Source organism: Diadema setosum, chromosome 4 (genome assembly GCF_964275005.1).
Source record: "Diadema setosum chromosome 4, eeDiaSeto1, whole genome shotgun sequence".
Lineage (NCBI taxonomy): Eukaryota > Metazoa > Echinodermata > Echinoidea > Diadematoida > Diadematidae > Diadema > Diadema setosum.
Genome location: NC_092688.1, coordinates 8,322,057 through 8,335,471, shown reverse-complemented (window position 1 = coordinate 8,335,471; position 13,415 = coordinate 8,322,057). Strand labels below are relative to the sequence as shown.

General features: G+C 37.5%; 1 protein-coding gene across 1 annotated transcript; it reads left to right on the top strand.

Annotated features, from left to right (window-relative positions):
- Positions 1-1,699: 1,699 nt before the first annotated feature.
- Positions 1,700-10,839, top strand: LOC140227465 (uncharacterized). Its single transcript, XM_072307869.1, has 2 exons — positions 1,700-1,835; positions 9,891-10,839. Exons 1-2 carry the CDS (start codon positions 1,735-1,737, stop codon positions 10,711-10,713), a joined length of 924 nt encoding a protein of 307 aa, XP_072163970.1. The 5' UTR covers positions 1,700-1,734; the 3' UTR covers positions 10,714-10,839.
- The last annotated feature ends 2,576 nt before the right edge of the window (positions 10,840-13,415 follow it).

Sequence of the window (13,415 nt, the reverse complement as noted above, 5' to 3'; positions counted from 1 at the left end):
TGTGTTTCTGCGATAGAAGTTGTATGAAAACTATGGATATAACGTATACATTAAGTTCTGATTGTGAATTTTTCTCTCTCCCTATCTTCATTCTACGTGTATCTACATATTATGTACTTGCATATTTCTTTCTTTTCATCTATTTTGTTTTGAATATGCATTGTGCACTGTACATAATTTATCACTTCCACTCAGTTTTCACGAATTATTAAACTTCTCTACCCCTGGAATGATAGCTTTGTTTCACTGTGTTATTTTGTGAGTTGTTTGTTGCTGTGTGTTCTTAGGACTGGAATTTGACTCTTTACTTCATTTCATTTTCATTTCATTTCATTTCAGTTATTTGTCCATAAAATGGAAACTGTTCATGAATCAAGTGGCATACATAATTACACATACATGAACATGTTCATAGTGCACACATTTCAAAATGAAATACAGAAGGCAATACATTGTATTACAACACACATGTCATTCATTCATATACACGTAACACATAAATCTTTACACTCAATAACAAAAAGTACATCCACAACATAAAATATGGCACCTGTTTCTTCTAAAACCCACATATATAAGCCTCGGTAAAAATGGAGCAATGCATCCAACAGTATCAAAGTGACTTATGAAATTCGATATGAAATACATGGACATGTACATGCTGCGTATGTTCATACTGTACATAGCCTTCCATTTTACATTTACATTGTATGTTGGTCTACTTCCTTCAAGATTGCATTAATTACAATGCATTCACATTATAACAGTTTATGTTAGGGTTAGGGTTATGTATCTCTGGAGAGACAGAGAGAGGAAATAAAGAGAGGTAGAGAGAACGGAGAGGAGGGGAGATAAATGAGAGAAGGATGCATACAGTGGACTCCCATTATAACGAAGTCCTCGGGGACCGGCAGTTTTCTTTGGTTATAACGAAATTTCGTTATAACCGAATGAATAAACAATAAAAATACATAGAGTTGATAATGTTGCGGCCCTAAATTTAATTTCGTTGTAACCGGAATTTCATTATAACCGTGTTCGTTATAACAGGAGTGCACTGTACAAGTTTATTACCCTGTCGCACAGACACCTGTACAATGTTCATCAATTCAACATCATAGGATGATAATAGCATGAGATATCCTAGACAGCAGTGATATATATGTACAAAGAGTCTAGTGCCTGTATTTAGCTTTGTCTATCATTTTTATTTAGACTTCTGGCTCACACTGATTGATTCAACCATGAGAATATGAGGATAGAATTATAATCCATAATTAGAGGTAATATAGATTTTCTTTCAAACCAGTCATTTCTTGGAAAGTTTTTTTGTGAGATCAATATTTACTACTACACTGTATTTGTGTTTTGGTTTTACTTTTAATGATATACAGTACATGGATTATTGTGATTTTATGTGCTGGCACGTTACTGCAAAACATCACAAAAATAATACTGTAGCAGCTAGGAGAAGCAGATGCATATTCCCAAAGATTAATAAGCAACATACCAAATCATTTAGAAATCATTATCTCAGATTCATTGGCATTCAATTGTTTAAGACAACGAGAAACATTTGCCAATGAGATTATTGGTTTCAAACTTTCCTGATGGGGAGAGCTTATAGGCATGTATAAAAAATTACGACGTCGCCAGCGAGAAAAACAGCCAAGCTCCACCAGGCTCTGGAAAAAAAAACAATTCAAAGCGCCATCTCTTGAATAGACTGAGAAAATGGCCTCGCTTGTAGCAGACTATGCGTCGTCTTCTGACTCCGAATCTGACGAGAATGACCAACATGATGGTGACCTAAAAGCGCAGAACGAACGTGACGTGTGAGATTTTTAATTCATTGTAATATATTCGTGTATAACCTTGTAAACCTGGCCACAGAGACAGGGGTATTCTGTGTTTTTAGAAGCAACAGTGCGGGGACAGATGGCCCGTTATTTGGTGTAGTCCCACATACTGTACAATTGTGTTGTGCCCAACTTAACCCCGGGGCGCCCCTTGAATTGTACACAGCTCAGAGTTAAGTTTATACTGTGGGAGCGAGCTTCGGGCTGTGTTTCGCAGTTAGGCCCAACTCAAGTTGGTTGGTTGGGTTGGTGGTGGTGTTTATTGGCGCTTTTCAATCAATTTGATTATCTGCGCCACGTCTTCTCCATGCTATAGTAGGAGTCCATGAAAGAGTCTATGAGCTCAGTTCGGTTGATCCACGTCACACTCACTCTGTTTTAGGTTTCGGCTCACCTGTCAAGTGGCAGTGTGTGAGATCAATTTCCCTCCACCGTTAATAGTGCAGTTTGTGCAGTGCATCTATATACATACATATAAATATACTCTTTTGTGTGTGTATATTTTTTAACAAAACATACGAGCACACAAGGTGTGCGTATTGCTAGTAAATACTAACAATATCAATAACAATAATCAATCTTTATAAACGCTTTGTATTATTTAAATACACACACAAAGCCCTAAAATTATCTTCTATACTAACCTTCATTATATTTCTAATATTCAATACATTTATTTTCAACATTTTTTGCAACAATTTTCTTTCATTTTTATACCGTTTACATTCCAATAAATAATGTTCTATTGTTTCTAATACTTGACATGAATCACATAATCCATTTTCGTGACAATTAATTTCATAAAGATAATAATTCAACCTACATTTCCCCAGACGAATTTGATGTACTAACACTTCTTCCTTTCTACTCATTCCTTGTAACTGTATTCCCTTAGATATCTGTGACTGTATTCCGAAGAAATCTCTTCCTCTCTCTGATGTTTCCCATTCTGTTTGCCAAATATTTCTATAATACGACACCATATATTTGGTAAGTTCTTGTCTCGTATAAGCAATATCTACATCTATATTTTCTTTAAAAGACCCCCTTTTTGCTAAATTATCAGCTATTTCATTACCTTTCACTCCTCTATGAGAGGGTACCCATTCAAAATGTACATCTATATCCTGTAATTGTAAACATTTCAATTTCTCTAAAATTTCTACAACTAAAACATTAGTAATAGAGAACAAATTTTCTAGCGCCTGTAACGCAGCTAGAGAATCAGTTAAAATAACAACTGAAATACTACGAAAATTCTCTAACCATTCTAATGCCATTATAATTGCAGTTAATTCTGCTCTCATAATACATATTGAAGGTAATCTAAAAACTTTACCTATATCATACTGATCAACATAAAATGCAGCACCAGTATTGTTATTGTCTTGCCTTGATCCATCTGTGTATATTTTCAAATACCCTTTCCATCTTATTAATAATCTTTCTTCTACATAATTTGCTACCTCTATCTCAGTATCACTTCTTTTCCTAATGTTATCAAAAATAAAGTATGATATTCTCGGAGGTACATAATACCAGTACGGTTCTTTTAATATACAATCATAAATTTGTTCAACTTTTGTATTCAAAGTACATGCCCTCATAACAAGCGGGCCTTGACCGGTTTTCCAATGAAATCGATCGTAATACCAACATGGCTGTAATATTTCAACTGTAGAATGCCGTTTCCTTTCAAAAGACATTAAATAAAATCTATACTTATCAACAAATATACTTCTGCGAAATTTTAAGGGCATCTCTCCACACTCTACTTGTAAAGCTTCAAGAGATGTCTTACGCACTGCACCGGTAACTATTCTCAAAGCCTGATATTGAATACAATCAAGTTTACGTTTTGTGCTACTACTTGCAGCATCATACAATTCACATCCATAATCTAAAATTGATCTTATCAATCCTTTATATACCGTCAATAATATTTGTCCGTTACTGCCCCATGGTGTACCAGCAACACATCTCATCAAATTTAATCGCTTTACAGCCTTATCTTTGATAACATCAATATGTTTTTTCCAGTTTAACTTCTGATCAAACCACATTCCTAAAAACTTATATTCCACATATTGTTTAATTTCATATCCTTCAAAAAATAATTTAACATTATTTTTCTGTTTATTGGTAAATACCATCACAGCTGATTTCTCGGCTGAAACATCTATCTTCCAGTCTCTACACCATGACATAATTTCGTCAATTGCTCTTTGTAATTTCTTCTGCAAATAATATAAATTTCTACTCATACCCCATAACGCTATATCATCAGCATATACTGATAATTTAACACAATTTTCTTTCAATTTTAAATCACTCAACATAACATTAAACAAAACTGGACTCATAACACTTCCTTGGGGAGTCCCCCTTTTCAGCACATATTCTTCAGAATATATACCATCTAACTTTACTACACATTGTCTATTTCCCAAAAATGCAGCACTCCACCTTAACATTCTATCTTTAATTCCAATCGCTTCTATCTTTTGAAGTAAACCTTTTCTCCAGATCTTATCGAAAGCCTTAGTTAAATCTAAGAACACAACAACCACATATTCTTTATTCGCCATTCCTTTTTGTACATCAGATTCTAATCTCACCAACTGGTCCATAGTACTTCTATTTTTTCTAAAACCTGCTTGAAACGGATTTAATATATCCTTCCTCTCCAAATACCATACTAATCTGTTTTTCACCATTCTTTCCATGATCTTACACATCACTGAGATTAAAGTAATCGGGCGATATGACGTAGGATTTGTGGGGTCTTTTCCCGGTTTCAACACAGGAATTTGTATACATTGATACCATTCAACTGGAAAAATTGCTTTAATCCATACATCATTATACAATTGTAATAAACATTTATACATAATTTCAGGTAGCGATTGTACCATGATAGCATTAATACCATCTTTACCTGCCGCTGTATTTTTCATTTCTTTCAACGCATTCTTTAACTCTCTCATTGTGAATTCCTCATTGAAAGGACTATCAACTTGCTCATATGAATTTACTTTGATTACTTCATTCTCAATATGTTTCCTTTTTTCTTCTTCTTTTGAACTACATATATCATTTGTTTCGATCAACTGAAACGCCTTAGCAATAAGATTTGCTTTTTGTGATATATCTATTACCGGTGCCATCTTATCCATCTCAAATAAATCACTGCTAACATAAGTATTCTCCTTACTTTTCTGTAATCCTTTCACTTTTTTCCAAACTTTACCCACATCCGTCGTTCGATTAAACGTCTGGCAGTATTTGAGCCAGTATTTATACTTTTCTTCTCTTATAACTTTCTGAGCATACGCTTTCTTTTCTTTATACTTTACCAAATCTTCTGTCTTATAATGCCTTCCTACTCTATTTCTATACCGATTTCTCTCTCTGATCACCTGTTCACATTTCTCTGTCCACCATGGCGCTGGATCCTTTCCTTTTCTTCCACCTATATATACCTTTTTAATATTTTCTTCTGCTACCTCATTAATCAAACTTACAATCAAATTATATTTTTCTTGAATATTCATATCTTCTATCACTTGTAATATATCCAAATGCAAACATTTATCAGCAATTCTTTTCTTATATAAATTCCAATCAACATTTTTAAATGACCACACCTTTTCATTAATTCCTGTTCCTTTTACATTAGAATATTTTCGAATCAATGAGCATTTTAAAACCAAATGATCACTACCAAAATTACTTTCCAATACTTTCCAATTTAAGTCATGCGCAAACTTTTGCGAAGCAATGGTCAGATCTAAACATGACCAAAGACCCGTATGCGGGTCCAGTCTAGTTGCTGATCCATCATTTAATAAAACCAAATTATACTTTTCTAAAAATTTAACCACCACTTTTCCATTATTGTCCTCTTTTCTTCCACCCCACACTACGCTGTGGGCATTGAAATCACCGAACAATATGAAATCGGTAAAACAGTTTTGAATCATATCTTCCAATTTACATATATCTAATTTTTTACATGGATTATAATAATTTATAATTGATACTGGTCTATTAAAAGAAAATACATCTATTCGTTGATACTCTTCAGAAGATGGGGATTGTATCTCTTGAAAAATGATAGATTTATGAATATAAATCACCAAACCGCCTCTACCTCCTGAACCTCTATTCTTAATAACATGGTTGTAATCAGGTATATTGAAAACATTATAATCTGTAAACCAACTCTCTTGTATACATATAATATCTGGTAAATTTGTCCGTTCTTTACCTTCTATCAACTTTTTGTAAAATTCTGTTCCATGAGCATTCATGCTCTGGGCATTCCATTGAAGGATATTAAATACATGATATGTGCGACGGGAACTATCCTGTTCGCTTTGAATATTTTGACTCATTGAAGACGTTCATGAATGAGTTCGGGTGACACATCTTGTATATCTAAGCATCTTTTGGCTGCTTCAACCACAAGTCTAATTCTGTTCGAATGAGTTGTTTCTTTATCCAGATTATTGATGATGAAAGTGACAAATGACAAAAAATCAACATTGACATTGAAAGATGACGTGGCTGGTTGTTCTGGTTCCCCTGTTTGCTCTTTTTTTTCCTCAGCAGGTTCTCTTTTTTCCGTTTGGGTTCCTTGATGTACCATAATTATTCTCTGTTTCAGAGGCGGACTTTCCACTGTATTTGATTGTGTGCTTTGGGGGGTCCTATTTTTTTCATTCTCTTGGGGTAAATTCTGTCGCTTTTTTTCACTGGCCTGTTGTGTTGTCTCTACTTGTTGTGAGGGTTGGGTATTCGACATACTCTGTCGATTCATTTCAGTAGACTGCTGCGACTTATATTGTTTTGCAGCTTGTGCGTACGACACCTTGTTCTCAAGTTTGAGCGTCTGTATCTCTTTAGCTTCTTTGTAGTAGATGCAGCCCTGGTAAGCCGCTGAATGGTTTTCTTTACATCTAAAGCACTTTGGGTTGTCCTTTGTTTGACATTCCTCAAAGTGGTGGTTATCACCACATCTCACACATCTTATTTTCCCCTTACACTGGCTTTTTACGTGTCCGAATTGTTGGCATTGGAAACATCGTGTGAGGGGAGCTACGTATTCATGCACTCTGTATGTTTGATACAAAAAGGTGATAGATGTGGGCATTTGTTGCGTGTCAAAAAAAAGTAGCACAGAAGGTGTGGGGCCTAGTACTCCTTCGATCCTTTTTTTGAAACGCTTTACTTGCATGACTCCTTGGTCCTTCAACAATTCTTGCAGCTCTTCTTCAGTAATCTGCTCATCAACTCTATGGATGACTCCTTTGCTACCCACCACTTTTGATTGTATTCTTTCAACTTTCACAAATACCCCTGCCAACTCACTCATTTCTAAGGCTTTCTTCATCTGTTTTTCGTCTTTACATACGATTTTCAGTACCCGCTTTTCTTTCACTTTGTACATTTTTTCAACTTCCCCGATTTGTTTATGTAAGTGCTGTACTAGTTTGACGGGGCTGATCTGACAAACATTTTGCTCACCTAATCCCACTATGGTCACCGCCATATTTGATCTTTGATTTTGTCCCGTTTCTGTAGTTGCCATTTTAGAAGTAGATCTATCTGTCTCATTACACACACTTTCTTTTCTAATTCTTTTTTCCTCCTGAGTCTCCACTGTGGATTTAGATCTAGGTCTAACTTTTCTTTTCCTCCTTTCTACTCTCCAGCCATTGTCTTCATCTTCGCTGTCTTCTGTTCCCTTTCCTATTTCAATATGCTTGCTAGGTCTAGGTGATATTGAACTACGCACATCCATAGCGGCCTGATGGTAGGCCTCTTCGCCGCTAGATGAGGTTTCATCTGCAAACATATTCAGATGTACTTTTGATTCATTTTTTTCCCGCCTAAAAAGGTCGCTTACTTTGTTAGTGACGGCTTTTATTAGTAGAATTGTGCAGAAGGAGTTTGCCAACAATAACAAGCTTACCTTGGCCTTCAACTTATGAGGTTAAGTAACCGAATCTTAACTGTATAAGTCCGTCCACCAATAACTCTCTCCACAAGTGCCTCAGCAGAATCAGCAAGAAGTATCCACTTTATATTGCTTCAGCTGGCTGTGGCCTTGGCTCCCAAGTTTGATGGGTTTGATGGCACAAATCCTCAGGGCTCGGGTCGGCCGGGCATTGAAGGAGGGTTCCGATGGTCCACAGCCGATTGCAATTTTCCCGCCAAATCTTTGAACTTGGCGTGTGTCCGTATCAAATCAGAGCAGGAGCAGACATGACACGTCCGTTCAGATCTCTCTGTGCTGTCTGTCTGTATTTATGTACGCTGCTGCCGCGCTGCGATCTCCAACTGATCGACTAGTACTAGAAACTAGTAGGTCTAGTAGTAGATCTATTGTACAAGATTTAAACTTTAAACTTTATTATCCGTTCACGTAATTCACTGCACACAAAATCGATCTGTTGTAGTTGGTTCTAGTATTTCTGACTGTAATTTAGCTCGTTTATACGTTATTCTGCGGATAGATTCCAACTATGAGTCGTAGCATAGTGTTCTGGACTTCTAGATTCTAGGGTAAACTTACTTCTTTAATATGCATTTATATGGACGCTTTAACAAGCTGCTTGGTACCACTGAAATGTATTTGTTATGATATCTGATCTGTATCCTGTTATATCAGAGATAAAGACAATAGAACATTTAATGGAATGGGCCTGCAAAATTACCATGTTACCTCAGGTACCAGTAAATTACTACTGGTAACACTGGTATATCTGACTATTCTGGCCTTATTATGTTATGATAAGGTTCCGTTCCGCTGTTTATTGCTGTCACTAATGCACTTGTCAATGTATACTAATTACTCGCCCCACTACTCCCGGACATGGGTGCGTCATTTCCTCGTTTGGTCCGTCAAATTTGTGACCCAGGTGTTCGTCATTTTACCAGCTTTTTCCGTCAAATTTTTTACCGAGGGGTGCGTCAAAATCCCATCATTGTCGGTCAAAATTTTGACCGAGGGGTGCGTCATGGTACGTCACTTGGCTATGGAAAATAACACGCATTTTTTGCACGCTACCGGATACACGTACCGCGAGTGAAATTACAGTGAGCGCTTTCCCGCGGCAAGTGAAAATCAAAAGTCGGGAAGCGTTTTGGAATAAGAGGGGAAAATGCTTGCCAGAATCTGGCAAGCAAATAATTTAAAAGCCACCCTTTCTCCTTACATTTTCCCTCCAACAAACCCATGAAATCATGCATACTCAATCTCAAACCAGGGACTGTTCAGCGATGTAACAACTTAGTTCAACGCTGTGCGAATGTCTCCGTACAGTTACAGCAACTGCACTAGGCTGTATGTAGTTACCAAAGACACTTCCTTTGGTAGTTATTCGACTCGCGGGAATGCTGTGGCGTGGTGTGTACCTGCGCTGCAGCAGTATGCATCCACCGGACTAGCAATGGCCGCACACACACAGCGCATCTGCACACACGTGATTGTCATGTATGGATTGCATGCACAGAATACATATTACTGTACGGAATATCGTAGCAGCAGCGTGATGTACGGTGAATGACAGTACGGTGCTTACAGGGCCATGGTAAGGGAAACTTGCCGAAACTTTTTCAAATTATGTTTACGAACCAAAAGAAAATGAAATTGCTTGAATAAAACGTATCCAAAAATCGTTTCAGTATTTGCGGGGGTGCGTCAAATGTACCGAGGATGTCCGTCAAAAAAGTGACCGAGGTGTGCGTCACTTTCAACGTGTTGTCCGTCAAAAAAGTGACCGTGGTGTTCGTCACTTGCAGCGTTTTGTCCGTCAAAAAAGTGACTGTGGTGTCCGTCAAAAACCCCGTGTGGTCAGTCAAAAAATGACCATGACGCACCCATGTCCGGGGGTAGTGGGGTGCGTCATTACATTGACAAGTGCATAATGGACAAAATCATCTTGCAATATGAAACTGAAAGTGACTGAAATAGAAGTGATAGGCAAATATTGAGCTGCATGCTTCTATTTTATCTGTCTATAGAAAACATGGCAAACAGACAAATCTGCTCACCAGCCATGATGGATCTAGTTCATCAGATTCAGAATCAGCTGATGTCAACCAGAAGTTTCAGTCTGAACCCGAAAGAAATGCAAGACATAGCCTACCCCTTCCAGAAGTCTTTGGTGCATCCCAGTCAGTAACAGAAGGAAAGAACCTTCCCAGCTTATCCGTCTTTGCAAATCCATATGAGCAGGAACGGCAGAAGCAACTTTCCATCTTAGAGAAGCATGTGAAGCTGAAGGAGGAGGAGAAGATGGACAGCCACAGGCCAAGAAATGTGTGTTACAAGTTCCAGAAGTTTCAGAATTGTAAATTTGGGGACAAGTGCAGATATCTGCATATTGGCGGTAATCAGGGCCCCTTACCTGCTGGAGGGAGCCAAGAGCCATCACCTGGCACTTCTAGACTGCCAGCCAACACATCTGCCTCTGACAGGGATTCAGTGCACTCACACCAAGTCCAAAGTGTCCAAGGGCACAGACAAAAGTTTGTGTGCCACCTGTTTCAAAACTTTGGCAAGTGTCGCTATGGAAACTCTTGCAGGTTCTCTCACGCCATCGGCACAGACCAGAGTGCAATGCATGGTGCCCCGTCCAGTGCAGGCTACGTGCGGAGCCCACATGAGAACAGGTTTTACCAGGGTGATGGAGAGAGGAGAGGAGAGGAAGAAGAGGAGGATACAGTACAGAGGAAGAGGAAGGATCGGGCAGGACTTGGAGACTCGCTGGTTCTTTCCAAGAAGGCGAAGAGGATCTACGATCGGCAGAGGCAGCAGGACAGGCCGTGGACCGACAGGACATAATGCAATAACTGATTTTCATTCATAAATTCTCCTAATTTTGTCTGATTTGGCCGTATAATTAGAATTATGCAGTTCCATGAATTTGTTTTCTGTATAACATATTATGCTTATTGATGATGATGGTGATGATGATGATGATGGTGATGATGACAAAAGTATAAAGTTATGATGATATTGATACAGTGTCATGATAATAACAGTAAGATAGTGATGATGATCATAATAAAGAATGGTCATTATAGTTTTGATAGCAATGATAAGAATAATGTTTTTAAATACCATAACAACAAATGAATTAGTTTGAGCAAATTGGTTGATAAAAGTGACAAAGCTCTGTGCTTGTGGATGTCTGCTGTTTCAGATGGACTCCTGTTTTGAAAACAAAACATAAGCATCACCTTTCTCAGTGAGCAATATTCAACAGTTCTTGATTTCTTTACACACTTCTGGGTACAACCTGCTTTTTTATATAGGTATACTTGATCGAAGGATGAACCAGAAAGTATATTTCACATGAATTGCTAGTTTCAATTTAGTTAGTGAATGTGAATAAAAAACTTGGAGAATTTACCTGGGTAACTGCCAGATCTAGAGGTTGTGCCTCATTTCTGATACTTAAGTGCATTTGCTGTGAAACTATTTGCAGTTATCAATTTGTTCACACTTTATATATCGATGATACATATATCAGGGCTCCACACTAACTTTTTTATTTGGTGGCCCGATTGGGCCACCAAAATCATCAATTTCAAATTTATGGTGGCCCGAGAGAAAAATTTGGTGGCCCCCAAAAAACAAAACAAAAAATTAAAATTCCTGCTTTTTTTTTTTGATGAGTCAAATATTTTAAGTTTTATCATAGTAAGAATTGGAAGCTGGACATATCTACTCATAAATAAACCTCAACAAACTCGCAACACTCACTCTCAGGCACTCATTCAGTCCTTTTCATCCATCCTTATAAAAAAATTTAACTGCTGAATGGTAAGACTAAGTATAAATATTCATTGGCAGGAACATGGGTTGCAGCATCTTAACATAAATAAATGACACCTTTCAAATCTTTTTTTTTTATTTGGTGGCCCAACTTTCATTTTTGGTGACCCCAGGCCACCAGGCCACCGTTAGTGTCGAGCCCTGCATATATACAATGTAGGCTTACATGTGTACTTCTCCTCTTTCATGAGTTTTGCCCATCCTCTTTTACACACTTTAACACAGTGTACTGTAGCTGCTTGAAATGGCATTGTTTTGTTTTGTTTTATTTTTATGTGCAGTTTTTTTTTTTTTTTTTTACATTTTGCTTTAATCATGGGAGGCTATTTTCTGTTGTAACAAAAAGCTGTGTGTGTAAGCTTTAAAAAGGAAACTGCCTCCAAATACTGCAAGGTTTCCTTTTTTTGCAATATACTTTGCAAATATTTTGTTGAAAATGGTATGTAGGTTTGAATGTGTAATTAGTCAAAACAGAAAAAAAAAGCAGTAATGGATATGAAAAATCTGTTTGAAAAAAATTGAAATCACTCCTAAAAGTTTGTCCAGCATGATTTAAACCTATGTTTGTAGCTATAATGGTCCATCAACTTCAGCAAATACATGTGTGCTGTATTTGTAAGTCTACCAAATCTCTGACACTTTGGAGCATTCAATACAAAATAACGCGATCAGCTGTTCAGTACATTGTTGTTGTTTTTTTGGTACATCAGGTTAGGGCTCACTGCTTTCTTTATCCCTCTGTTGTTCCTTATCTTGTTGGATGTTGCCTCCCTGTTCATCCTTATCCTTCCCAGATTGCCCCGTTGTCCTTGGGACCATCACTGACCCTCCTCTGCCTTTTGTCTGTCTACCCTCCTGCTTTAATCCCCCTCCCTTTACCTGTTGGGCTCCTTGCCCATGACCTCTAGCCCTCCCCTTTTGTTTTCTTTGTTTGGTGTCCCTAGCCCATCCCTGACTGTTCTTGTTGTGTGTAGTCCCTATACATGATTGCTTTCCTTGCATGTTTGTCATTTTGCCTCCGAGATTCTGCTAGGATCGAAAGCTCAGGCCCCTTTTGACTCCAGTACAAATTTTGGATGGTTCAAATTAAATAGTAATAAGATAATTGTGCAGTTATTGTTGTAGTTCAGCAAAACTACTCTTTCAACTCCTAAATGGCTGAAGCTGGTATTTGGTTTGAAGTGAGATGATAGCTGTGTATGTTTCTCCTGTTCTGAAAGGAAATCAAAATGGCTGCACATGAGACTGTACCACAAAAATCCATAGCCAGGAATAGCACTGCACATTGGAGGATGCCTTGCAAGAAATTGTTGTCTGGAGATGTACTAATTTGAGTATGTCACAAGGTACTATCAGCAAGTGAAGGGAATAGCTGTGGCAAATACACATTAACAAGCAATCTCTTTTAAGGAACACATGTAATAGACATTATTTTGGGTTTGGTGGGTTTGGTTTTGTTGTATTTTGAACATTTGTTTATTCATTTACTTATTATTTACTTGTAAGATGTTTTTGTTGTTAAGTCATGTACTTGGGGAGGGGGGGTGTAAACCCAGTTGCCACGAATAACCAGCTTGGCTATACTGTTACTGAGATTTAAACCTGACAATCGAGTTAAAAACAAAACAAGAACAAGAAGGTATGACGAATGGAAGAATCTGTTGTGTTTGAACTATCGAAATGATACAATGTATCACAAGTAGTTC